The 27,910-nt window shown below is 51.8% G+C and overlaps 1 protein-coding gene across 1 annotated transcript; it reads right to left on the bottom strand.

The window, feature by feature from the left end:
• Positions 1-1,127: 1,127 nt before the first annotated feature.
• On the bottom strand, positions 1,128-19,934 carry GBX1 (gastrulation brain homeobox 1). The gene is made up of 2 exons (XM_032643268.1): positions 19,385-19,934; positions 1,128-2,561 (listed from the first exon to the last, which is right to left on the bottom strand). The coding sequence occupies exons 1-2, from the start codon at positions 19,917-19,919 to the stop codon at positions 2,005-2,007; spliced, it is 1,092 nt and encodes a 363-aa protein (XP_032499159.1). The 5' UTR covers positions 19,920-19,934; the 3' UTR covers positions 1,128-2,004.
• Positions 19,935-27,910: the final 7,976 nt, after the last annotated feature.

Here is a 27,910-nt window from a genome sequence, read left to right as displayed (position 1 = left end):
CTCGACCTCTGCCTGGCTTCTCTCCGAAAAAGAATCTCACCCTGTAGGTTCCCCATGTGGGTGAGTCAAAGGTAGCAGACAGCCTTGATGTAGATCAGGAATGGGGCTGGTCTGGACTACATGTTTTCAGCCTGATTCTCCAGCCTTGCTGGAATTTAGCCAAAAGACAGAGAGGACCCCGGCTGTGTGTGTCCCAGCCAGGGCGCCGTGCCACCGTTGCTCGTGACCAGTCACAGCTCCAGGCTGCGTTCCGTTTGGTTGCCAGAACCAGCTAGGAGGAAAGAGCTGCTGGGGAAGGGCTGTCTCGGTCTCACTGGAAGAGGCAGGCAACAGACGTGAGCAACTAGACAGCGGCTGGCTTGCAAACCAGGAATCGGGAACAGCAGCAAGGTGCCCTCTGACGCAGGTGAGGAAGCTGGCCGGGGGCTGGACTGAGCTGGACTTCCCTCCCCTCTCTGACCTGGCCTCACTCACAGCCAATTTTTTTTTTTCTGTTCTACTCCACCTCTCCTCCCAACTCAATGCAGGTCCTGTTTCTTCCCAGGAAGCCCCGTTAACCACGATACCGACTTCAGCTGGTTTCTGTGGTAACTCTGTCCCCGCCCCCCCCCCCCCCCCCCACCGATGCCTGTGCGGCCTGGCTCCACAGCTGGTACAGGATGGTAGCCCGTCTGTGAAGGTGGGGGAATGGCAAACAGCTTCAGCTTGTCTCGTTTCCCTCTAGGTCTACTCTGTTTCTTGCAAGTGCCCCTGAAGCCTCATGCCTGTATGTTTACTTCGTCCACCATTAACGCTGTTCCTTAATCTGCTCACAGAATTCCAACCCCCAAGCCTCCTCCACAGCACACACCCTTCCAGAGCCGTCAGACACATTCCTGCCTCGTCCAGGTCGCAGTGGGCCCTCTCAACCAAACTCATTTTATAGCAGAAGAGGACTTGGGATCCCAAGCTTCGTAAACAGTGCAGTGGACGGTGGGGCCGGGGGTGGGGGGAGACCACAATTAATGCTGCACTAGAAATGGGTCTTTTTACTCCAGGCCCTGATGTCTGGAATATCAAAGAGCAGCAGAGATGGACTAAGCTGCCATGTCCTCTACACAGGAGAGGATCTATTAATGGGCTCCCAGGTGATGGGGGTGAGCCCCCGGCCGGCCCCAGTCCCTCACACGACTGATAACCTCCACCTACTTAGACACGGCCAGACACGCCCCATCTAAGCTGGGGTCAAGTACTTCATTTCCCCTCAGAACACAAAAGGGAGTGAACCCTCTACCTGAAGTCTGCAAACTCTTGCAAAGAGCAGAAAACAGAGGTGCCGAAGCTTGCCTGTTTAATGGTAAAGAGAAAAGCAGTGCCGCCTTAGGAGCGTGAGAGCTGGAGGCGGGGACGGTGGGCAGCACCTGCGGCGGGCAAGGACGTTAGTGGAGGTAGATTACAGGAAGGACAGGTGAGTGCTGAAGGGTTTCTAACGGGCTAGTGACAGTTCCACTTCACTTCTTTGCGCGCCCTGTACTATAGACAGGCGAGGCGGTACCCACCCTGGGGCAGTGAGACGGAACCAAACTGGCTGAGGATGGAGGAAACACACAAGCTCCCCAGTCCCTCTCAGGGGTGCAGACAGACAGAGGCAGAGAGCTCCATATATACAAACTTCACACAAAATAAATAAGGAGCTGTCATCAGCTTGGCTAGGTCTCACCCTGGCTTCCTCCCATCCCCGTCAGAAGCGATTCCAGGGCATTAGCCAGGAACCTGCCGAGCCCTAGGGGTCCACCTCAGTCCCAGCAGCTCCTCGACAGGAAGGACCTAAGCCCCTTTAGCCCTGAAGCCCCAGTCCTGGGGGTCTCTGAAGTGGCTCGGGGCCAAGTGCCAGGAGAGCCCCCCTAGAGCTACGTGAATTGCCGACTGAGCGCCGTCCGAGGGCAGAATCACAGCGGGAGCCCCTCTGGTCCCCAGGACCCTGGCCCAGTCTCAGAGCAGACTCAGGACGTCCCCGGGAGCCCCTCAGGGCCGGGCGCCCTGCTCCATCTGCTGGTGCTGGCTCCGCGCCGCGAACCTGCTGACGTGCACGGGTATGGGCACGACAATCTTGGGGTTTCTTACAGGCTCCCCAGAACGGCTGCCCCCGTTGCCAGCTTTGATGCGCTTCCACTTGGCCCGCCGATTCTGAAACCAGATCTTGACCTGCACCTCACTGAGCTTGAGGGCGTGGGCGATCTGGGAGCGCTCGGTCAAGCTCAGGTATTTCTTGCAATGAAACTCCTTCTCCAGCTCCAAAAGCTGCTCGCTGGTAAAGGCTGTGCGGCGCCGCCGGCTTTTGCCCCCAGGAGCCGTGACTCCTGCCGCCGCCGCCGGCGCCCCCTCCTCAGCTCCAGTCCCCAGGCTTCCCGTTAGCTTCGCTTTGGGTCCCAGGAGGGCCCCCGGGCCCCCTGCAGAACTGTCCAGGAAACCGTCGTCCTCGCTGTCACCGCCCGAGCCCCCTTCGTCCTGCTCGCTGCCTGCTGGGTCTCCCGCCGGCGCCTCCGGCTTCTCCTCATCCGAGCTGTACACCTTCCCCTCGGCTGGGGGGAGTGAGAGCCAGCGGGTGGGGGAGAGGCGAGGAGAAGGCGGACAGGTTGGAGGCGGCGGCACGTGGAACCGTGGCCAGGCGTGGACCGCACGACAGCGGGAGGAGACACACACGTGGAGGGGATGAGACGGGGCGGGAGGGGAGACATCCGGGGTGGGGGGTGGGGGGTGGGAAGAGGTTCGGGAAGACAAAGAGATGGGAAGAAAGGTATTAACCAGCACAGACTTCACTCCGCAAAGTGGGGGCGGCAACGGGCATGGATCAGAAAAGCACCGTCCCCAGGACTGTGGCACCGCCACCCCCCACCCCTGCGACCTCGCTTCCCCTACCCGCTGCCTTCCGGCCCTCTCCAGACCCACACGGAGGGCTTGCCACTCACTGACGCCCCCTCCAGACCCCAACGGCGCAGCCGCAGGCCAGAGGGAAGCAGGGCAAAACCTGGCTTGGGGTCCTTTCAGTGGCTAGAGGCAGGAGTGAGCAACGTTGGGGAATTCACTTTTGCAGGAGAGAGGGGGAGACCACAGCTGCAGCCTTTGCTATTCTCCTAGGACTCCTCGCTGGCCTAGTGGGAAGAGATACGTGCTCACCTCTGTTCCGCGCCTCCCTCCCTTCCCTCTTCCCTAAATCTGGAATCTATTTTTTTTTTTTTTTTTTAACCTTTTGGCCGCAGCGCCGCATGCCATGTGGGATCTTAGTTCCCCGACCAGGAATCGAACCCGCGCCCCCTGCATTGGAAGTGCAGGGTCTTAACCACTGGACCGCCAGCGAAGTCCTGGAATCTCAGAATCTCATTTCCAGATGGAAACTTCAGGGTCATCTGAGTCCCTCCCCCTGCCGCAATCGGGGTCCAAGAAGTGTTGCCCAAGCACCTGCGAGTCAGGAGGTTTCTGTACCCACCTCCCCAATTCTCCTTTACCAGACCATCCAGCCCAGAGCAGGGAGCCCGCCCCGCCGCACGCCACCTTATCAGTGGCCGGATTTTTCCTCCAATTACTTAGCCCTCCAAGACCCTTTCAGTCCTTCTCCTTAACTTTAAAAAGCCATCATCTCTTTTCCACCCTCCCTCTTTCCCAGCCAAGGTTGCTGAGAAGCACGAACAGCTGCTTTCTGCCCAAGTTGAATCCCGAGGACCCTGCGCTTGGTGTCAGGGAGGGAACTGGAGGGAGTGTGGAAGGAGGAGGGAGAAATGGAAGTTCAGCAAGGGGAGGTACAGAGAGGAAAACGGAGAACGAAATCTTGACTCCGTAGACTACTGACCATTTGTAATCACAGGCATATAAACATTTTAATCCATACATAATTCTAAAATTTAATTCAGCCACTGGCTTTGATCTTATCTATTGACACTTTTGTCAGGACTGCAAATAACGCATTACGAGTGTTTTCAGCGTCTGAGTTTTACAAACTCCCTTGTTTTCTGCCCAAAGGACCGATGAACAGTGGGGCAACAAAAAGTCAAAAGAAAACCAACCAGTAGAAAAGAGAACAAAACAGGTAATCCGTAAACTCAACAGTCAGCTCCTTACCAGGGGCCCTCACTGTGTAAGGGGGGAGGACTTCGTAGACGTGGCGGTGCGTCTATCCGCACCACCACGTGTCACTCCTAAGAATACCCTGAGGTTGAGGCTATAACGCAGAGCTAAGTGACTTGGGGCAACAGTGAAATGCGTTATAAGAGAACGGGGCTGTGCACGTGTGCGCGTGGCTGGACGGCATCCCAATGCTCAGAGCTTGGCTGGAGCTCCTCTCTAAACCCTGCCATGTGCCTGCCCCCCTGCGAAAACTGCTCAGGGCCTCCAGGACCAGCCCAGTCACCTTCAGTTCCCTTCCCGGATCCCAGAGCTGTCCTTTCCCCTCACGGATGCAATCCACACCTGTTCCTTTTCCTCAGGAGCCACGTTTGCATTATTTTCCTTAGAGGCCAGTGTTCAGGCCCTGCCCAGATCACCCACCCCCATCTCAGTCAGTGTTCTCATCTCACACCCCAGGGGTATCTTTATGCCTGAGCCCCTGCCTCTTCTTGGAGGGCTTCATGCTTTATCTGACCTTTGCAAAACCCATGTGGCACACCCTGGTTTAGCCTTACCCAGACTTCCCACGCTGTCCCTGCTCGCTGCTGCCACCGGCAGGTGGGCTTCGTTCGCTAGCAGCCCACCCAAGCTCCACCGGCCCCCAGCTCCGTGAGCTGTCAAGAGACACATCCACTGCCACTGTCCACAGGTGACGCAGTCCTCGTGATGCTCACCTCCCACCACCCCGGGCTTTCTTCCTTATCTAGCCAAAATCTGTTTAATTTCTGCAAGATTCAGACCCTTGGGTTCCCCTTTCGTGTCATTAAGGGCTCTTTCCCACACCATTCTCCTCTTCCCCAGGACTCAAGCGTAACGTGTCCCAAACTGAACTCCTGACACTTCTCCTGAGCCAGTCCTTCCCCATCTGAACCCCCGTCTTTCCCATCTCGGTTAATGGTAACTCCGTCTTCCGTGTTGTTCAAACCAGACCTTCACTCTCTCTCACCGCCCGTGCCCAACCCGATTTCTCACCACCTCCTCTATGTCCAACTGGCCTGAGTCACCCTCGTCTCTTACCCGGTTCATCAACATTTTCTCCTGCTTCTGCCCCTCCCCCCACCCCTGCCCCAATTATTCTTCTGTTTGAAATACTATATTCTTCACCTAGATTTTTGCACTGACTCATTCCCTATGTCCTTCACGTCTTTATCAATGAGACCTTCTCTGATCATCCTTTTTAAAGTTAAAACTCCCAATACTCCCGATCTCCCTTCTCTGCTTTACTTGTTGCTATAGTATGTGTCACTAACTTTATTAACTTATTTTATTGGCTGTCTCTTCCTATTAGAACATAAGCTCCATGAAGGTAGCCATTTTTTATTTTATTTATATTTATGGCTGTATCCCCAGCATCTAGAAAGTTACCCGCACAGAGTAGGCACTGCATAAATATTTGTTGACTGAATGAAAGAAACTATTGCCAAGCACTTTCTCCCTCTCCATTTCTGTCCCTCTTTTCTCAAGCCTCTCCTAAAATATTCCCTACAGCCCTGCTCCCTCACCCCAGCTCCGGGCATAAGACATTCTCTCCATGAATATTATTCTACCCACTTTTCAGTGTGCCCTCTGACCTCACATTCGCTGTAGAGGAACCCATACGTGGTAGGAATCTACAGGATCTTATGCTAAAGGAAATCAAGAACAACCCCCAACACCATTACTAAATCCTCTAACTTTTAATTTCTGATTTTTAAAACATGGTTTGCAGTAAAGAGTAACAGAAAGAACAACAAAAGCTTGTTACAACTCAGCCCAGTATTACAATATTTTAAACCGCTGCTAAAAAGGCAGAAACTGGATTTCAGGGCTTGAAGGATGAAATGGTTTAGCACAGCTCCAAGCACCCAGGGGGCATCCAATAAATCTAAACTGATGATAACTGAGCTGAAGTTCCCAGGTTCCTGATCTGGCAGGGCCCTCCTGAGATCAAACCATCCATCCCTCTGTCCTCAGACAGATTCCATAAAATCAAGCCCACATGAGTGCGCCACCCCCAGTGCCGCTTTTAAAGCCATATAAATAAGAAGCACAGGTCCACAACCTCTCTCAGTTACTTGATCCCGGTGGGATCCTGAGTGGCAGGGGCAAGAGTGCCCCCCTGAGCCTTTAGAATCATGACATCGAGGGCTCTGATAAGCAACTCTTCTAAGGAGGTGGGGGTGGGGAAACAGAAGAAAGCAACCGACAGGGGAAAACACAGCTCCGCTCTCAGAGGAAAGGGTCTGGGGCAGTGAGTGAGGCTGAGGGGGAGGGAGAAGGAAAGGCACAGCAGGAGGACTGGGGCACGAGGGGGGCAGACATAGCGGCAGAAGAAGTAGACGATGAGTCAGAGAACCTGAAAGGGCTGAAAAGTTTAGGGAGAAAACAGAAAAACACCGGGGCACGGGGAGAAGAGAGCAAAAAGCTTTCGGAAAAAACCCAACACGCCCTACATTTTTCCACCCTGAACAGTGATGCGTCTGGAGCCCTGCTGTTCGTTCTCTGCTCCACCGACAGATGGAGCACTTTAGAATGCAAGGCCCAAAGTGACGGAAGCTGTTGTGAAGGCTCCGAAGAGCAGCACAGCAGGTCGACCCTTTACAGTACAGCAATCCTGAAACAGCTTTACTGTTTTCTCATGAGCTAAAAAATAAATGCAAACTATTTTCTTTTATCCAATTCATAATGCATACTAATAGTAAATATACTCAAAACAAAGATGGCGCCTAGAAAAATGGTTTTGGCTAAGACTTGACAGAAGCGCATCTTGTTGATAAAATTTCTATTTGTAACCTTTGATTTGGAATAATTAGACCTGGTAGATATAATGTCCATAAAAGCACATTTCTAACTGCAGACGCTATAGTTGATTGACGTGAACAAAAAAACTTGATCAACAAAACAAACGTAGAAAATTTTCCATGGGAAATAATGATCCTGATGAGAAAAATTCTAGCAAAAGGAAAAATGTTTAATTGGAAACAATTTTACTGTGCTAGGTAGGTAGGTAGGTAGGCCAAACAGACAGGTTCTGTCCTTTGGGTATGAAAATGACATTATTGGTAATGTAAGAGTACATTGTTTTATATATAAAATAGATAATCAATAAGGACCTACTGTATAGCACAGGGAACTTTACTCAGTACTCTGTAATAACCTGTATGAGAAAAGACTCTGAAAAAGAATAGATATATGTATATGTATAACTGAATCACTTTGCTGTACACCTGAAACTAACACAACATTGTAAATCAACTCTACCCCAATATCAAAGAAAAGAGAAAGAAGAGTGCGTTGTTTTCAGCTTGCTCCCTGTGGGTGAGTCTACAGTCTGTGAGGACTTTGGTGTCTATCTAGGGGAAATGACACTGGAGCAGACTGGTTATTAGGAGACATGCAGAGTTCTCCTGGTAGGTGCTATTATCCTAAGAAGCAGAAATCGCAGGGTTCGAACCATGATTACTTGTGGAGTCCACTCCAGGGGCGTCATTCCACCCCAGAGAGAAGCACTCAGACTCCAGGGGCGCCCTTGCAAGGGGCTTTCCTTCCGAGAGGAAGAGAAGCCCTAACTCGGTAACGAGTCAGGTCAGACTGGGGAAGAAATCAAGGGCAAAAGAATCCGTGGTAGGTATTCTCCAGTAGAAAGAACAAGTAGCACCAGACTCGTACCATCTAGAGAGGGAGTCTGCGGCTGAGGTCACCAAGGATGCCGGGCCTGGGTAGTGGAGCGGAAACCACCCCCGGGACTGGAGAACCACTTTAGACAGAGCCCCTGTGCCATTCGGCCCTCACGCAGCCTGCTGTGGTCCAGCTGACATAAAACACAGTTTTTAGTACGCACTGAGGAGAAGCCTCTCCCCCATTACACTCAGTTCTGACTTCTCTTCCCTCCATTTAAAGAGCCACTACCCTCACAAGCCCCAAACCACTCTCCGGACGACTACCCAGCTTCCTGAATACAGAACCAATTTGGGTAGGGTAAAAAAGTGGGAAAAAACCCAGGTCACCCCTCAAAAAAGAGGCATGTCTGCCACCATCCTCATTGCATCAACACGCCCAGTACATAATTATTTCTTTGTTTCTTTTGGACACGGTACTTTCTCCCGTCCTTGATGGCAACTAGCTCACTTTCAATGTGTTTTTCATTCATCCTCATTAATTTCATGCCCACATTATGCTACTACTCCTTCCTATAATTTTAGGTACAAGAAGGAAAATTCATGTTCTCTCTCTCCCATTTCCCCATGACTCTTCAGCATTCTTTACTCCAAATGGACATGAGAACTTCCTCTACATCACTCCCACCTTCATGACAAGTTCATGGCGACTTCCCCACCGCCCCAAGCTCAGAGCTCCTTTCATGGCATATTAACATCATCATTGCCAAGAGCACTCTTGTGTGACCTTTAACTTTCCCAAGCACTTTCACACTTATTCTTTCATCTTTGAGCAACTCGCTGAAGTACAGCTGACCTATTAGTAGTAGTAATGGGAGGTTAGTAACCTTATTTTCAGGTGAAAAAACTGAGTTTCAAAAAGATGAAATGGGGCTTCCCTGGTGGCACAGTGGTTAAGAATCCGCCTGCCAATGCAGGAGAGATGGGTTCGAGCCCTGATACGGGAAGATCCCACATGCCGCGGAGCAACTAAGCCCGTGCGCCACAACTACTGAGCCTGCGCTCTAGAGCCCGCATGCCACAACTACTGAGCCCACATGCCACAGCTACGGAAGCCCGCGTGCCTAGAGCCCGTGCTCTGCAACAAGAGATGCCACCAAAATGAGAAGCCCGTGCACTGCAACGAAGAGTAGCCCCCAGCCGCCAAAACTAGAGAAAGCCCGCGCATAGCAACGAAGACCCAATGCAGTTAAAAATAAATTAAATAAATAAATAAATAAAATAATAATAATAAAAGAATCTGCCTGCCAATGCAGGGGACACGGGTTCGAGCCGCGGTCTGGGAAGATCCCACACGCTATGGAGCAACTAAGCCCGTGCGCCACAGCTACTGAGCCTGCGCTCTAGAGCCCGCGTGCCACAACTACTGAAGCCCGCGTGCCTAGAGCCCATGCTCTGCAACAAGGGAAGCAACTGCAATGAGAAGCCTGCACACTGCAATGAAGAGTAGCCCCGGGTCACTGCAACTAGAGAAAGCCTGCGCATAGCAATGAAGACCCAATGCAGTTAAAAATAAATTAAATAAATAAATAAATAAATAAAATAATAAAAAAAGAATCTGCCTGCCAATGCAGGGGACACAGGTTTGAGCCGCGGTCTGGGAAGATCCCACGTTGTGGAGCAACTAAGCCTGTGCAGCACAACTACTGAGCCTGCGCTCTAGAGCCTGCGAGCCACAACTACCGAAGCCTGCGCACCTAGAGACCGTGCTCCTCAACAAGGGAAGCAACTGCAATGAGGAGCCCATGCACCGCAACAAAGAGTAGCCCCCACTCGCCGCAACTAGAGAAAGCCCGCGTGCAGCAACGAAGACCCGATGCAGCCAAAAATTTTAAAAAATTAAAAGAACAAAGATGAAATGATTTCCCCCAGGCACATAGCTAGGCACAGAGCCAGGTCTAGAATCCTGGTCTCCTAAACCTCCAGTCAGTGCTCTTCCCATCCTTTCCAGTACAATATCTTCTCTTCCCTCCACCTGCAGTAGAAGCCCTCCTCAGATGCCTCAACACACAAGCGGGCTTCCTCTCAAACCCAGTTTTAGTTTAGACCACATCCCTTTCACTTATCACCCAGAGCTCCAGCCTAATCATCAACATCTTCCCTTACCTTCCGCAGAGAAGATTCTTAAAATCGCCACAGAAGAGGCCTCACTCACCAAACTCCACCTTTGTCCTTTCACAGGCTATTTTTCCCATCATTCCCAAGACAAAATTCCCTCCAAATCTTTCTGCTGTTTTTTCCGTCATTATTCGTTTGTATGATGTAATCTTACCAGTCACCTTTTTTTTTTTTTGCGGTACGCAGGCCTCCCACTGTTGCGGCCTCTCCCATCGCGGAGCACAGGCTCCGGACGCGCAGGCTCAGCGGCCATGGCTCACGGGCCCAGCCGCTCCGCGGCATGTGGGATCTTCCCGGACCGGGGCACGAACCCGTGTCCCCTGCATCGGCAGGCGGACTCTCAACCACTGCGCCACCAGGGAAGCCCGTCACCATTTCTTTTATTTAGAAATGTATTTTCTCATTTAAAGAATAATACTGCCCGTTTATGGAAACAGTTTTAATACCAATCCTCTCTAGCTTCTGCTGTACAAGCGCCTCTCATCCCTCAAGGACAGCTCTGCCTTGTCCAGGAGTCAGCCTCACTGAGGAACAGACATCTTCCTCCCACCGGCATCTCTGCCTGCCTTCCCCATTACAGAACCCTCTCAGAGCCTCACTCCCAGTATCCAGCTCTCCTGGCACTGCTTATCTAGCCAGGGAGAAGGCTTTCCTCCCTAATACTGAAAGGGAGTTAAAGGCACATTCTCTTCTTTTTTTCTGGTTGATAGACATCTGTTCAGGGTTTGTTTCTGTCTGCCCAGCACCACTTACCCGCCTGTTCACTGACGCACACCCCCTTCCTTTGGCCACTGCTCCCCATCAACTGCCCCGTAGAGGGGGGCTGTCAATTGCATTTCTCCACCTTCACGACCACAAGGACGGTGACCTGGAGCTGACCAATCCGCACATCCGGTCTCTCTGGGGACTTGACTCGAGCTAGTGAATCCGTTGTCCTAGGGTTTTACACGTGCTAGAATTCACTGGGGTCCCGATCTGGGATTATAAGAATTTAGCGTTGCTTATGCTTGTGTCCTCCCCTTCCTCTCATCAGGAGAAAATGAGGCAAAGACAAGAGACAGGAGCCAGACTGAGAGCAAGAAAAAAAGACCTAACGACACTGTTTGCATTTTTGGATCCATGTGAATCAATAAATGTCCAGTTTAGCTTAATTTAGAGCTGAGCTACTGTCACATGCAACCCAAAGAGTTCTGACTGCGGACACTGCTCTAACTAGAAGTGACAATACTCGCGTGACTCCAGGGAAGGTAAGTCTCTCCACCTCACTCCCACACCAATCCCATCGAAAATAATTTTTCCAAAAAGCAACCCAGGTCATCCCTCAAGTTATTCATGATAATGCCACCTAAAAGTTCACAAGTCTGAAATGTATCTGGACTTAAAAAAATCTCCATAATCCATCCAGTGTGAATTACTTTAATCCAACAGCTGTGCTCCTGACGCTAAGCTGAGATCAGATACATGAGGGAACAGGAATTCTGATGAAGAAAAAGGAGAGGTGTTTTCTTGTTTGTTTGCTTGTTTGGGGTTTTATGTTTGTTTTAACAGAGAGAAGGGAAGCACAGGCCCCAGTGGGACACAGAAGGGCTTTGGGCAGCCATGTCCACAGAGTGTCTACACAGAGTGTCTCACGAAAATGTGAGACAGGAAAACTGAAAAGAGGGGGAAAGAGCTAAAGACAAAACTCCAAATCTACCCGTATTAGGTTCCTGCAATGTTCTCTCGCGGCAAGCCCCATACAACCAGTTCTCGGAATACAGCGCTATTTCTAATTTGTCCTTTTCAGTACAGAGAGTGCCACCCATCACAACTCCTGGTAAAGAGGTCTTTCCCAACTTAATTCCCAGGAAAGCTTAATTCCCATCCATTTCCAGTACACGGACAACACAGAATTTCTTGCACACCTATTACTTTAGGATGCTGGACAAATATCTTCTCATTTAATCCTTAACTCTGTGAGGTAAGAACTGTTGCCCTTATTTTACTGGTGAGAAAACGGAGACTGCAGAGGTTAGTATTTTGCTGTAGATCACAGAAAGGGTGGTGCCTAGATCTGCATCCGAAGCCTGTGTTCGTTCCTCTGGGCGACACCACATCTCTTTGTTATCACTGAATGAAAAAGAGACTGAAACCCACCGTCACCCTATCATAACTTCTGTACCAGATGGAGAAATAATACAGAAGACCAGGAACTGACTTCACAGCACAAGCCTTCTTTTTGGGCACTGCCCCTTCCTCACCACATCAACGTGGTCACAATCGATCCCCAGTCTCTTTGGCCTAGATAAGATCTACCCCCACCTTTATCAAATGTTTCAGTATGATGGCTGTAAACGGCCAGAGCTCAGGTAACACCATCCGGATCCCAGATGATGAGGCCTTTTCCATCCTAAAGCCCAGCCCTGATTTCATCTCAAGATGTAGGCATCCCAGGCGCCTCCTCGTCAGTGACCCTGGTAACTCAGCGCTGAGAAGTACAGAATCTCTTCTCCCAATCCGTTTGCTCAGGACGGCTTTTTCTTTTTTTAAGGGAACAATTCATTAATAAAAGTATCCTTACAGATAAAAGCAGAATTGTAGAGCTGGAGCGACCTTAGAGATCACCTAATTCAGACCCCTAACTTCACTGATGAGGAAGCTGGGACACACAGAGGCGTGATTTGGCCAAGACCAGTCAGTTCCACACTCCCAGTATCTGTGCATCATTTATGAGATAGTTATCACCTATTCCGGCACAAGGTGCTTCTTCCCTTCCCTCTTGGGATCGTTTCATCCTCCTCCCTCCTAGTACACGGCTGCATCACTTCTCTTCCCATTGCTTCCAATACAGAGTTCCAGCTTACCCAATACTTCTTCTTTAATACCACTTCCTCCATAATTCACAGTCAAGAAATCCATCTCCCATTACCCCCAGTGCTTTCTCCTCATAACCCTAGCCTCTGTTAGTCCCGGCAGCCCCGCACTCCATGCCCCGCCCCCAGCCCTCCCCCCCCCACACCCCCACCCCCCCGCATTTGCGTCTAATACAGACTTCTCATTTCATCACTGGAAGAGTATTCCTTTCCCTTCCATGATGGGAAGGGGATGAAGGCGCTGCCTCGTGACTACCTGCCGTACAGCGCTGTCTCTTCCTACTAACACTCAATTCAACTCGTGAAGGTCACTCTCCTATCACACCAAATTCAAGCACCTCTTTTCCCTAGCACTCTCCCAGTCAGCACATCAAAGCTTCTTCCACATTACTCTAAGCTGTAACTTTCTCCCAGCGTGATCGTATCGCCAGTGAAAACCCCAACCTCTTCTCTACCACTCCCGATCCAGGTCTCCTTTATCACCGTCACAGCCGTGGGCACCACCACGGGCATACAGCGCTCTGTCCTTTTCAGTGTTTCAGATGAGGGGTTTCCTCTGTCCGGCCCCGGCCTGGGGCATTTCCCATCCCCTCTAGGTAAAAGTTCTTCCCCAGCGAACTCTTTCCTTCTCATCGTTCCCATTTAAGCTTCTCTCTTTTTGTACATCTACCCCACTGCTTCTCTCATTGCTGTTTCCTAATCCCCAATCCGTTTCACTGCAAAGATCCTCTTTCCCCGTTATTTCCAAGGCAAAATCCTTGCCTGTAGCTTCCCATTGTATTGCGTTGAGAGTAACATTAACCGTCAATGCAAAGCACTTTGTTTAGATTATGTTCCTCGTTCTTTCCAATTAAAACATTTTCCCCTCATTATTCCAATCACTGCCTCTCTCCCGTTATTCCCAGTACAGACTCTTCATGCCCATCACTCTGAGTCTAAGGATTATACTCCCAACCGTCTAGACTCTGTATCTCCATAGTTGCATTTGTCACAGCAGAGACCCCTCTGTCTTCCAACCCTCCCAAGTGCTACCTTCACTATGGCACAAGGCATCTCAGGATCGCATTCCAAACCTCCAGTAACGTTTTCCGCTGTCATTTCGGAGATCTCTCTCTCTCAACCATGGTCTCTTTGGCAGCCTGACAAGGCCTGTGAACCCCTTCTTGGAATAATGCTTTTAGGTGCATCACATAAAACACACAGGATTACATTAGAAGCCAACTACATAAAATCTAGTTATCAAATATTTTAAATGCATTTGAGAATAATTTATGTTTCTTTCCTAAATCATTACACAACAAGATGTCACCAAAGATTGTAAATTTCTATGAAAATATCTGTGATTTCTATTGGTGACAAAAATCTCAGGTACTGGGGAAACTACCATGGTTTCTAGCCTACTTTCATAATTATAGGAAGTGCCAAATTTTAGTGAGAAGTTAATAGAAATAAAGATGTAATTTTTTTCCCACCCATAATTAACAGATCTCCTCACAGGAGGTCCATGGAGTCTGTGTTAACAGCCCGACTAAACACTGAGTCTAGAGAAATAAGCTTTAATTCTATGAAAGTGAAAGGAACATTAAAAATCATCTGAACTAAAGCTTTTATGTTACAGGTGAGGAAACTGAAGCCTAGAGAAGTTAGAAGACTTTGAATCTCCTGTAGTGTTTTAAACAATACTAAGGGGCTTCCCTGGTGGCGCAGTGGTTGAGAATCCGCCTGCCAATGCAGGGGACACGGGTTCAAGCCCTGGTCTGGGAAGATCCCACATGCCACGGAGCAACTAGGCCCGTGAGCCACAACTACTGAGCCTGCGCGTCTGGAGCCTGTGCTCCACAACAAGAGAGGCCGCGATAGTGAGTGGCCCCCGCTTGCCACAACTAGAGAAAGCCCTCGCACAGAAACGAAGACCCAACACAGCCAAAAGTAAATAAATAAAATTAAAAAGTAACGGTACCATTTTTTAAAAAAAGGAATCTTTAAAAAAAAAAAAACAATACTAAGGCCATAACAGACACACATTAAACGTTCCCTGAATTGAACTAAGTGGCTTGCCAAAGTTGTACAGCTAATGATGGACAAAGTTGAGACCTGGACCCATGTGTCACGACTCCTAAGTAGACGTTCCTTCCATCACATTAAGTTAATGCAACATTTGCCTTTCTATACGTGTCAATGGAGCAATCGCTCTCCCTGTTTGCTCCTCCTCAAAATCTCTAGGAAAACGAGCTCTCCATCACTCCCAAGAAAAAGCTCCCTCCTGCTTCGAACAACAGAAGTCTCTGATTCCATGTCACATTATCCCTTCCTGTTTTTCTCTCATCAGTAAATATATCTTGACAGTCATAATGAACACCTGTTCAGAAATTGATGGTCATCTACAATGTTCGCTAGCTATAACCAGGTGCTTGACTTACAGCAATCAGCATTCAGATATGCTCCCAGGAAGTTTCCCTAGTCTCCTCGCATAATTTCCATTATTATTGCCAATCTCTCTTTGGAAATTAGCACATCTTTTTCGGTTTAGTTTTTTTTTTTTTTTCGGTTTAGTTTTAAAAAATAATGTTCACTACACTGCCATCTCCCAGCTTTGTCCCATCATGTTCTCTTTTCTATACCATCTCAACCACAAATGTTCTTTTCTTCACCATGCTCAGTACTGGCATTATCTTTCATATCAATCTCTCACTGGATTTGTACTGTCAGTCCAACAATTACATATGGAGTGTCCACCATCCCTCAGCTCTTAACTATTTGTTTTCAGGCAATCCAACCCTTTTCTCCCTGAATGAATCACTGCTCTAGACACCTGCAACTTAAAGTTTTCTCCTGCATTTCTCCAAACGGCCAGCTCTTTTCATCATTCCCCAGCACACAGCATCCTCTTCACCTGTCCTCTCTGTGATGTGTATTCACACCACATCCTTAAGTTAGCTTTGATAACTGTCAGAGCTCACACACACCTTCACACACAAGATCATCTCTCCCTGTCCCATTCAAGGCAGAATTCTCTTTTTTTCCTGTCATTTGGGGCTTACTGCTCTCTTCTCTCCGTATTCCTAATACACCAAGGACTTCACTATCCACCCATTTCAAAGCTCCCTTTCCCTCATCACTTTCACGTGACTGTTCTTACAACTCTCTCGATCTGATACGTCGAATATGGTCCACATGCGGCTATGGACCACCTGAAACATGGCTAGCTTGAATTGAGATGTGCTGAATGTGTAAAATACACACTGGGTTTCAGACTTAGTATGAAAAGAGGATATAAAACATCTCATGAAAGTTTTTATATTGATTAATGCTGAAATAATATTTTGGACATGCTGGGTTAAATAAAATATGCTATGAAGTTAGTCTCACCTGTTTCATTTTACTATTTGAATGTGGCTAGTAAAATTATTTTAATTACATAAATGACTTGCTAGACAGCACTACTCTGGGTGCTTCTGTTGATTCATACTTTTAAATCTTCCCTACTAATTAAAAATTCTCTGTTATCACTCCTCCTAGGACGCCTCTCCCAGCTACCCCCACTGCTCCCACACGCCAAACCCAGAATTATTTTCCATATACCATTCTCGATACCTTTTCTACCCCATTATTTCTGTACACAGTATTTCTTTTTGCCTGCTAATAGAGCTTCTACCCCTGCCATCTAATCATAATAAAGTTCTGTTTCCTTCTTCATCCGTTCTAGTACGGTGCTATCTGTCTCAACTCTCAGAAACATTTTTAGAAATAGTCCTTCTAATTCCCAACAAAAAGAACTTTGCTCACCATTCTCCAAATTGGCCTATCTTCACTATAATTTCATTAAAAGGGCTAGTAATTGTAAAACGCTAGACAAATGTAAATTAATAATTTCAGACCCATGTCACCCATTCAAACTAGGACAGCAATTCTTCCCGTCATTTTAAAAATGTCGTTCCTTCTCCAAACTCTACTATGTTGCGGTTTCAACCCCTTTATTCCATCTGAGAACTCTCTTACTTCATGCTAAATACTCTAATACAGTTCCCCAAATGGAGTGTGTGTTTTCCCACCACTTTCAGCATGCATGGTTCATCACTCTCCAAACTGACGTGATGTCTAACATTTCTGGAATTGCCATTTCTTTTCTCGACTATGTTAGGGAAAAATCAAGACTGGGAAGGTGGACGGGAGCGGCGAGGAAGGGTTGAGAGTCTGCACTGAGAGGGATAAGAAGCTGCGGTCACAGAGAAGACCTCCCACTCATTGTCCCCTTCGAATGTTCCTTCTGACACCTCTCCTTACTGCTCAGCCCCGCAAGCCCCACTGTAAACCCTTTATGTGTATCTCTTCCCAATGAATGATTGCCTTCACTCCAGCACCTCTCAGAACTCTTCCTCTGTAAGGCCTCCTTCCCATCGTTCTTCGCAAAGAAATTCCTTGTCTTTACTCCAAGGACAAAGTACAATCTCTACTGCTTCCAATATTCCCTCCAGTGATGAAGATCTTTCCTTCAGCATTCTCTATATATAACTTCCAGTTTCTTCTCACTCCCAGTATTGAAACACCTTTTTAAAAAAATCACTCCTAGTGTTGACACTTTCCCTTCTTTCCTACTAGTATATTTATTTAGTTCCTTCCTAATCCTCTCAAGACAGAACTCTTTCACATACACACACACTTCTGTTCCAGAAATACTGTTCCCTTTTCGTGTAGCCAACGCTAGAAATCCCTTGCACGTGCCTCTTCCAATAGGTGGCCCTCTCCTTTCTCATATGCTCTTTGGATAATCTGGGTATACAGCTCATTTGTTCATCCTTTCCTCTATTCTATTACTCAATATTTCTCTTCTGTTCTTTTCCTCTGTTTATTCCTTTCTCTCTCTCTCTCTCTCTCTGTCTGGTTTTACTGCCAATATTCTACCTGCTTCAGAAAAGAGCCCCCATTATACAAATAGGTCAAAATAAGAACTGAGGGGAACCTGAAAGAGTAGGACACGGTGCTTGTTCTCCCATGGTCTGGGGATAATCCCCTCAGCTCCCCTCCACTGGGGTGTCTTCCTCTCTCCTCCCGCTCAGCTCATCTCTTCCTCGGGTGTCTGCTTCTCCTACTGCCTCCAAAGCCATCCCTCTGACGCCTGCCTCGCTCTCCTTTCTGCCTTAGGACCACCCTATTCAAAACACCCCGCTGATCCTTTCCTCTTCCCGTCCTCCTGCCGGCTGCCCCTCCTTCTCTCCACTCTGGCCCCTTTTATCTTGTGGGCATCTCCTCCCACCTTCCAGTTGCTGCTCTGTCATTTCCTTTGGGTCCTCCTCAGGAGATGCTGCTTAGACTTCAGTCACTGGCTCCTCCTGGTCCGACCAGGTACAAAAAAACCCAACAGCTGAATCCCCAAAGCCAAAATGCCCAGGGCTAGAGGGGCAAAGAAGAGGAAGGTGGACTCTGGAAGGTGGACTCTGGAAGAGGGCCTAGCAACCTATCCTCGGGAATTGCTCTCTCCTGGCAAAGGACAAAAAGGCTCTTGGCTTTCCTCCCTGTCTCCACTAGAGTCGGCCCCCAGGCCTCCTGGGTCACTTCCACCTGCTAGCCTGGTCGAGCAGAGGCAGGTTCGTCCTGATGCTAACAAGCGTTAAGCTTCAGGATCGCCACACTTGCACGCAGCCCGTTTTCTCTTAAATAGGGCCCACCCACCAAACTGCGTAAGCTTTGGGTCTCAGCACACCTGAATCTGCCCCTGGATAGCGGAAAGCTTCTCCGGCTTCTGGAGATTAAGGATCAATAGGGAAGCCTGTTTAGATTGATTTGCAACAGGGTTCAGTTCGAAAACACCTTGCCTCTATTGAGAGGGAGTCCTTCTATGGAGGATCCAGGATTCCTGAGTATCTCTTAGCTGAATCTCACTGGTTCCAGAATCTTAGCTGGATTCTGGACTCCAGGCCTTTGGGCCACACCCAATCCAGCCCAGCCTGTAGCCTCTCTCTTGGCCTCCCAGTCAACCTTGGTCCAGCAGTGCTAGGCCCCCTGCTAGCTAATGTTCCCTTAGGACCCCTACTTGGTTCTTCAAGGCTTAGCTCTAAATCCGCCAATAAAGAAGTGACCTCTACAACTGTAAGAGAAAGACAGGTCATCCTCACCGTCAGCACCACTTTAAGACCCTCCCTCTGCCCCTGCGTTCACAGAGCCCATTTGGGGTCAGTACAATCGTCTCTTCAGAAGCCCTTAATGAACCGACAGCTGCCCCACTACCCTCACCCAGGGGTCTTGCTGGTGTCCCCAGGAATCCCACACTGGCAGCTTCTCTATTCCCAGCAGAGGAGAAAAATGAAGGGATTCTGAAAAGGAGACGCAGGAGCTGAGGCTGGAGGACTAGACTGCTGGGAGGAAAGGCACTGCTCTGGCAGGAGCAATGGCAAGTCTCCGGTGAGGCTGCAGGCACTCTGGAGACACGGCGGGGCGGCGGTGCTGGGGTCTAGAGGAGCTGCGTCGGCAGCGGAATTGGAGGTGGCTCCTCAGAACCCGCCATCTGGGGGTCTGGGATTCCAGGACTCCAGGCAGGTGCCGAGACTCCGAGCAGGCGGCTGCCTGGGACTTCCAAGTGAACGAGCCTCCCGCCCGGCGCCCTGGTCGCCCGGCACTTACCCGGCAGACTTGGGAAAGTCTCTGAGAAGTGCAGAGGCGGGGGCGGTGCGGGATCTGCCACTTTCTCCCGGGCGGGCAGCAGCTCTTCGGCTTCCAGCGCGCCCTCCGGGCGTCGGCCGCCCGGCTCGGGGTTGTTTCTCGTGGCAGTGGCGGCGGCGGCGGCGGCGGCAGCAGCAGCGAGCTCCGGGGGCCCGTAGAAGGCGTCGGGCGGCTCCGCGAAGCTGGGCAGCGCGGTGGTCAGCGCCACCATCGAGGGCACGGCCTGGCCCAGCCCCGCGCAGAAGGTGTTGGTCAGGCGGCCGGCAAAGGAGGCTAGCGGGGCGAGGGGCGGGAGGCCGGCGGGCAGCGGCGCGGGGGCCAGCGCCTGCGGCAGCACGAGGGGCCGGTAGGGCATGAACATGGGGTAGCCAGTGTAGAGCAAGTGGCCGGAGCGCGGCGGCTGCGGCCCGATCAGGGAGTCGATGGAGAAGGCAGCGCCCGGGCCCCCGCCGCCGCCGCTGCCCCCGGGGGCGCCCCCGCCTCCGGCTCTCTGCATCGTGCCCGGAGCTGCGGCCGCCCCAGGGCGCTCCCCTCCGAGCGCCGCCGTGCGCCCCGCGGCTCTGGCGCCCCACGCGGACACGCAGGGCTCGCTCCCTGGCTCCCGGGCCGAGGTGCCGGCGGGGCGCGGGCTCGGCGCAGTGTGGCTCCGGCGCCGCGCTCCCTCTCTCTCTCATAAGGAGGGAGGGGGCGGGCGAGCGGGAGGGCTGGGGGTGTCGCCCTCCGGACTCATCCATCTTCCTCAAATTACGCTTCACTTCCTCCCTCCGCCCGCAGCCGCCGCGCCCGGCTCCCGCTCCCTCCGCAGAAGCCGTTCCCAGCGGCCCGGCCGGCCGGCCCGGGACCCCCGCCCGCCCCCCGCAGCCCAACCAACTATTATTAATGGAGATTGATGAGGCCGGACACGCCGCTTTGTGAAAGTTTGCGGCCGACGAGAAGGCAGCGGCAGCTGCTGGGCCGGTGCCCCTCCCTCCAGCCGGCCCGCCCCCCACTCTGCCCACCCAGCTCTGGGCGTGGACTGGGAGCTGGGCCCGGCGTGGACCGAGCGCGGGGCGGCCAGCGAGGAGAGCGCAGCGAGGGCGCGGCGGCGGGCGGGCGGCTGGCGCGGCCGGACCACAGAGACCCCCGCCCCGGGCCGCCGCCCTCCGTCGGACTCCGGGCCAGTCCCCCAGCGTGGCCCCGCCCCCGACGCCCCCTCCGCGGCCCCTGGGGCGGACGACAGGGCGGGCCCGAGAGCAAGGCGCGGCGGGCGGACGGGACCTCGGCGCCCCCCGGGGCGGCGAGGCGGGGACGGCAGGGGGCGCGCTCCTCCGCGGCCGCCGCGGCTCTGGGCCCCTCGGCTCGGACCCTTTTCCTCCTCGGTAGCCCGCATTCACACTCTCCCCCCGGTGCCTCTTGGCATTTGCCTTTCCTCACTCCCCCTCCGTCGTGCACTCCCTGAGTCCCTCACTCTGGCCTCTGCGGGTAATTTCCTCGAGTGCCCTCACTATAAGTCAAGTACTTACCATTCCTCTCACCCTTCTCCCTCCATCTTCCTCCCACCCTTCCCTTTCCTGCCCTCGTTTCTATCCCCGTTCCTATCTGATGATTCCCATTTCCCACTCCCTACCCCATCCGCTTCATGCTATTTACCCCCTCATTCCTCGCCTAAATCTATATCTCTGTCTGTCTGTCTGTCAATCTCGGTCGCCCTCCCTCGCTCTCTCTCCTTCTCTTCCGCTATTAATTTCCCTGATTGGCTCCCCGACTCCAGCGCCGCTGATGAGCCCTATTCATTCCTGGGCCTGACACTCTCGACCTGCCCTGGCTGATTGCTGGGGGCCGGCCCCAGGAGCGCCGATGAGCCCCAAGGGTCAGCAGCGCTAATTAGCCGCTAATTGCAGATGACTCCGCTCACCTCCCCCATTCTCCGACACAGAAATGGCGGCGCCTTTTACCCTCCCCGTCCTCCTGATTCCCAGAAGTAGACTTGTCAATCTGGAGGCAAAAGTCATGGGCACTTTTGCTTGATAGCCCCCTCAGGTCAGTGGGCAAGAAAGACTTAAGACAGGCAAGTCAACAGAAGAAGGGTGACCGGAGCTTCAGGACACAGAGCAAGCTGGCCAGCTAAATGAGGGTCATCTGGTCACTGGGAAACTGTTATGCAGGCGGGGCCCAGGAGAGCCAAGCAAGCTGAAATGAATAGTAGCAAAGCCAGGCAAGTTTAGGAAGAGGCAATCTAAACAGAAGAAGTTATTTGGTTTAGGTGAGGAGGAAAACCTACACCAGAGACTCAGCGTTCCAAGAGAGAGCGGGGCAGGTGGAACTCTGCATCTCGGTGACGTCTGTTCACATCAGGAGTGTTGTGCTGGCCTGTGAACACCACTCATGTCAGGCTGATGTATTAAAGTCAGCACCCTGAAAAACATTGTCACCAGAGTGGGACAGAAGAGGGTGGGACCCGAGAAGGAAACCTTTGGTTATGCTTGACTGACAGCGCATCAGAGAGGTAAAGGGAGAAGAGGGTGGTTCCCATGCAGTCCTGACCTATCTTGGGCTCTACACGGAACGCAGTGAAACTTCTGAGATACAAGTCTGGTGGGAAGATGGCTCCAGGGAGAAAGAAGAGGTGCCTTAACTCAGGTCTGGGAACAGTATCCTAAAGGACCACGGTAACCCTTGTCCATCCTCCTAAAGATATTCTTCAGAACCCTTTGTAAAACTAACCAAGCATTGCACGGTACCAGTATGGAAGACCAGACTTCAGAAGTGTATTGTAGGGCTTCCCTGGTGGCGCAGTGGTTGAGAGTCCGCCTGCAGATGCAGGGGACGCGGGTTCGTGCCCCGGTCCGGGAGGATCCCACATGCCGCGGAGCGGCTGGGCCCGTGAGCCATGGCCGCTGAGCCTGCGCGTCCGGAGCCTGTGCTCCGCAACGGGAGAGGCCACAGCAGCGAGAGGCCCGTGTACCACAAAAAAAAAAAAAAAAAAAAAAAAAAGTGTATTGTAGGGACTCTCCTGGTGGCACAGTGGTTAAGAATCCGCCTGCCAATGCAGGGGACATGGGTTCGAGCCCTGCGGTTTGAGCCCTGATCCGAGAAGATCTCACATGCCGCGCAGCAACTAAGTCCGCACGCCACAACTACTGAAGCCCGCGTTCCACAACTACTGAAGCCCGCATGCCACAACTACTGAAGCCCGCGTGCCTAGACCCCGTGCTCCGCAACAAGAGAAGCCACCGCAGTGACAAGCTCGTGCACCGCAACCAACAGTAGACCCCGCTCGCCACAACTAGAGAAAGCCCACGCACAGCAACGAAGACCCAACAAAGCCAAAATAGTAATAAACAAATAATTTTTTTTTAAAGTGTACTTTACTTAAAAAGTGAGAGGTCAGTACTTGGTGTGATGGCTTTACAGTGTTGGGTACATAATAGAGGCTTATTGGCTTGAAAAGTTACCAAGGGAACTTGGGGCCACAATCACTGAAATTAAAGCTGTATGAGCAGTAACACCACCAATCAAATAAAGCTGAAGGAAGAGCCATTTTTAAAGCAACTGCATTCACTTTTTGCATAGGTAATAAAATCACCTAGTACAAAACTCCAAAAGCTCAAAAGGATATATATTGAAACATCTCCCTTCCACTAGTCCCCCCAGTAAAAGGCCACTTTAATAGGCCTGTCACTCTTTGGTGGGATAGAATGGATCATGCATTGTCAAGGACTCAAGGTTAAAGACCCTCTGATCTCGAAGATGTACGTCACCCAGTTCAAGCCAAGAGCTTACTGCCCAGAACTATACTCAGTAAAGTGGAATTCTCTGTGCAAGCTGGCACAGAGAGTACAGACTTACAGCTTGTTGCCAGCAAATCTCAGTGGGCCACCAACGCTGAAATGAGACACGTGAGACCTCGGGGACTTGGTATTGCCCTGGTGGTGTGTGTTTGTTAGGTACTGCATCTAATAATCCATTTTCATCCTCGATCTGTCCCCTTGCCGTGCTGGGGTCATGAAGTGTAACTTCTGCACAGTCCTTGACATTCAGTAGCTAAACTAGAATAAAACCCTCACATACAGAGTGGCAACTGAAGCAGCCCATTTCCTGTCCCTGCCCTTTCATGGACCGTGGAACTGAGGCTGCATGGTAAAAGGAAAAAAGCCTTAGCTGGAGTAAAAAGACCTGAAGTTAAGTTCCTATTCTAACCCCTCTCTGGGCCACGTGACCTTGGTCCCTTTTTGACTTAACTTCTCCATCCATGAGAGAGACAGCAATTAATATCTACTCTGCCTTGTCAGACAGCCAGTGCAAGGATCAAGTGAATATGAGGAAATAACCTTCCAGATGAGTCCTTCCTGCACTAAACTGACAAAGAACAGCAGAGCGGTCAATTATGGAAGTTCCCCAAGTCAGTGGCTCTCCAGTGCTTCTTACTCTCCCATCAGTACCAAGGACAGAAGCTGTCTCCATAAACCTGAACAGAGCTGGCTCCTTTCTTTACTGAGAAGAAAACTCTGCGGTCCTCCTACTGAAACCCTGAACAGGCCCATGTAGGTAAGCACCTCCCCTCACTGTCTAAAATGGAAGGCTACAAGTGCTTCTTCAACTGCCCACGTGCTGGCTTGTCCCATCTCACTACTCCACCAGTTGGGGAAATGATCCTACAGAGGAATTTTATTTTGAATCTACCCTCTCTGCTTGCGCCTATGTCGACCCCATCATCTGGGTCCCCTTCACAGACTGGAAACCAGCACCCAGAAAGAACGAAGTATTCTTACGTCAAATCCAAATATACCTTCGCCTCACTCATTGGCGGGACAGTGTCCACTTACGGTGGGGAACGTCGGGCTCTGTCCGCGGGTACCCTCTGGTGGCAGCAGCGCGCAACTGCGTCACCTCGAAAGAGGCACGGAGTACTGCAGCGCCCCCTGGCGTTAGTCTAGGAGACGCGCCGAGGGCAAAGGACCACCACCAGGTGAGCGGTCCAAGGGCGAGCGCGCTGGGCGCTGCAGGGGACTTAACTGTGAGTGCACTGGTTGGGCAGGGGGATTGTACACGTGAGTCTTAAAGTCTAGTATGCACACGCGTAGGTTCATGTATGTTGGTGCATCCAGGTACCTGAACCGTGTGTATCGTGTTAAATGTGTGCCGATTGTGTGTGCGCACGTGATACACGCGGGTAGGTTGGTCGTGGGGAGGTCCGCGCCTCCAGTGCAGGGCGGAGTCCTCACGGAGGCGTGAAATTGGTTTGGAGCAAACACATTACGGAAAGCAATTACCGGGGAGAGGTTCTGGGCCCGCGGGGACCTGCAGCCAGGAGGCTGAGGAGGAAGCGCCCTGGCTTGTAAGAGTGTCTGGATGTCTAACCCCAGAAGGGACCTTCCTAACACTGCCTTGCTAAGGGGAGAATACGTGAAGGTGGGCAGCAGCCTCTCATATTGACCACTCCACATTGCCCTTCTCCTCTTACGCCCTCCCTCCTTAAAAAGGCATCTGGCAAGGAACCAGTGCAGTGCTCTCCAGATATGGTCAGAAACCCTTCCCCCTTCTAATCACTCTGGGAGAGGCACCCCACCTTCTGTGAAGTCTTCCCAGGCCCCCGCCCCTATCCTTGTCTTCCCCCTCAGGCCCTCAGCTCCTGCTACCACACGTCTTTTGCATTCACTTCATTGCCCCCTTGTATTTGAACTCGTTATTCACACACCTGTTTCTCAGACTACATGGAAAATTCACTGAGGGTGGGAGCAGGTCTCATTCATAGCTGTGTATCTAGTGCCTACAACATGGGGCTCAGCAAACGCAAAATGAATGATGTGGATGGGAATTAACTAGAATTTCCATCAAAATGCATAAACAGGACTTTCTCAGGAAAGTCCTCCCCTTGAGAGTCAGGATTCTCTTGGGACAGCGCTTTAAACATTTTCCACATGCAAACACGTGCATTTTCTCCCTATTTATATCCCCAGGCCTGTCCTTATCCTTGAATGCCAAATTCATAGATCCAAATGACCATGTAACACAGCTTCTTTGAGATGTCTAACAGGCAGCTCCAACTTTACATCTCCCAAACAGACCTTCTGATTCCCTCACCACCTGCCCTTTTCTCATCTTCCCCGCCTTAGTAATTAGCACCACCATCCACCCAGTTTTGCTCCACCAAGAAAAAGGGGAGGGGAGTCATCCTGCATTATGCTTTCCTTCAGCCCCCCACATCTACTCTATCAACAAGTCCCACTGAGGGACTTCCCTGGTGGTCCAGTGCACTTCCACTGCAGGCAGCAGGGGGTTCCATCCCTGGTCCAGGAACTAAGATCCCTCATTCTCGTGCGGTGTGGCCAAAAATAAAAACGACAAAACAAAAACAAAACAAAAAAACAAGTCCCAATGAGTCTCCAGAAAGAGTCCCAAGTCTCACCTACTGCTTTCCCATCTTTGCCCGGACTGCTACAGTAGCCCCCTAACTGGTCTCTGATTCTCCCTCCCTCCCATCCCTCCCTTCCCCTCCCCTCCCCCAAGCCACTCCGCAGCCAGAGCCATCTTTGAAAACAGAAATCAGTTCCTGTCACTCCCCTCTCTTCCCCACTCCGCTCACACGGCTGGTTCCTCCTTGTCACTCAGGCCTCATGTTAAATGTCACCTACTCAAAGAGGAGGCTTCCACGTCACCTGAACTCAAATAGCTCCCAGTCACTCTTGGTCAATCACCGGGGAATTCCTCTGCGAAGGGCTTATCACTCTGATACTTTCCTGTCTGTTTGCTTAGTGTCTCTGTCCCCACTAGAGTGAACTTTCTAGTGGGGACCAGAGAGCCCGGCCTTTGTGTCGCCGGCGCCCAGGCCACAGGAGGCACTCAAACGTCTGCTAAACAAACGAATGGCCAGGGGGCATTCTCCCCAGGACCCCGAGCTGGGATAAGACGGGGCTCCCTGGGGGAGGCCCCAAGCAGTGGGCGGAACCACGCGTGACTACAAGCCCGATCAGAAGCCGCTCCCTCACCCCTGTCTCTTGGCCTGCGCCCACTTCCCCTGTGAGGTGGGCCTGTGGGGACTGGCCCAGCCTAGAGCGTCTACAAATGAGGGGCCAGGCCTCGGTCGGCCCCCACTGCTTGTGGGCCTGGGCTCCAGGCGCAGCCCCTCCCGTCGGGCGGTCCCATCCTCGTCGCGCGCCCCGCGCCCCCCACGTGGAAGCCCAAACGGGGCGGTCAGCCCAAGGCCTGTGAGGCCAGGTGGGAATCAAGGTCCACTCACCTCCGCGGCCCTCTCGACGCCCTCGCGAGCTCCGCGCGGTCGGTCTCGCCCAGGCCCCGCCCCCGCCGCCTCGCACCCTCTGGGCCCCGCCATTTGCCGCCTCGCTCCCCCCGGCTGGTGGGAAAGTTGTGAACTCCGGCGCGTGCGCACTCTGGGGCCCTGGGAATTCCGTCCGGCGACCCTTGACGTCACGGATCACAGTGCACTGGATTGGCTGCTCCGTGGCTCCGAGCAGCTCCCCCTCCCTCCAGTGGTTGCAGGCTGCCTCCTGGGTGCCGGGGCGCCTACAAGTTCTTAAAATTCTGGTACTGCAAAGACCCTAAGGGACTCTCTCCTTGTCTCTTGTTTTACACATGCAGAAACTTGGGCCCAGAGAAGGGACGGGACTTCTGTTCCACAAGTTAAGGGCAGAGCTGGGACTAGAACCCAGGGGTGTTACCTCTCAGCTCAGTGCCTAATTGAAGGAGCAGTTACGAGAGAGGCAGGAATCAGGTGTGCTTCTGGCGGACAGGCAGTAGGTAGAGTTGTTGTGGTTTTTCTAAACCTGGGTCTTTCACTCTCACCTGAACTGTGGTTATCCTGCGGTGCTCGCTGGCCTGTGCACCCACCTTCCCGTTGTCTTCCTGACCCTCACCTCACTGCCCAACCCCAAGGCTGCCTTTACCATCCTGCCCCACTGTCTGCACTGCCTCATTCCGCAGCGGCTCTGCCCTACACAGGCCTCTTTGCTCCCCCGTCCTCTGGCCCCTGTCCTTTGCCTGGCTCTCCTTCAGCCCTTTTCTGATACTATCTCACCTGGTGGCTATTCCCCCACAGCATGGGCCAGAGGGGCAGGTCTGCCTGGGGTCCCTCAATAGCTAGTGGATGCCATGCAGCTGGCACCACGGGGTAGATCCAGGGAGACCCCATAAATCTGCCCATCTCGAGTGCCCTGTGAGCCAGCCAGCTCAGAGGAAGGGCTGTTGGAGACAGCACCAAGTAATACAGGCCTGGAGATTTTTAATGTGCATACAAGGTTTGGACAAGCTGGAGGGGGCCTCAGGGGACCCCAAGAGGAGTATATATCATTTGCCATGAGTCCCGGCTCTCTGTCCATCAGATGTCACCTGGCCACATGGCCCATCTGCCTCTCCTGGTGGGAATGACGACATCCACATCTGCCTGTGGAGCTGGACCTCCTGTTGAGAGGGCCAACTCCGCCTGAATCTGTTCAACTCAGTCCTGAGTTCCAGGCGCTGTGAGCCGTGGGTTGGCATCCCCTAGGGCAC

Source organism: Phocoena sinus, chromosome 9, assembly GCF_008692025.1.
Source record: "Phocoena sinus isolate mPhoSin1 chromosome 9, mPhoSin1.pri, whole genome shotgun sequence".
NCBI lineage: Eukaryota > Metazoa > Chordata > Mammalia > Artiodactyla > Phocoenidae > Phocoena > Phocoena sinus.
This window is presented reverse-complemented; position numbering and strand designations above follow the sequence as displayed.

Excerpts from the sequence above, each read along its gene's own strand:
- GBX1 (XM_032643268.1), bottom strand. The coding sequence starts at position 19,919 with ATGCAGAGAGCCGGAGGCGGGGGCGCCCCCGGGGGCAGCGGCGGCGGC. Across the intron at positions 2,562-19,384 it reads GACTTTCCCAAGTCTGCCGG|CCGAGGGGAAGGTGTACAGC; the intron begins GTAAGTGCCGGG and ends CACTCCCCCCAG.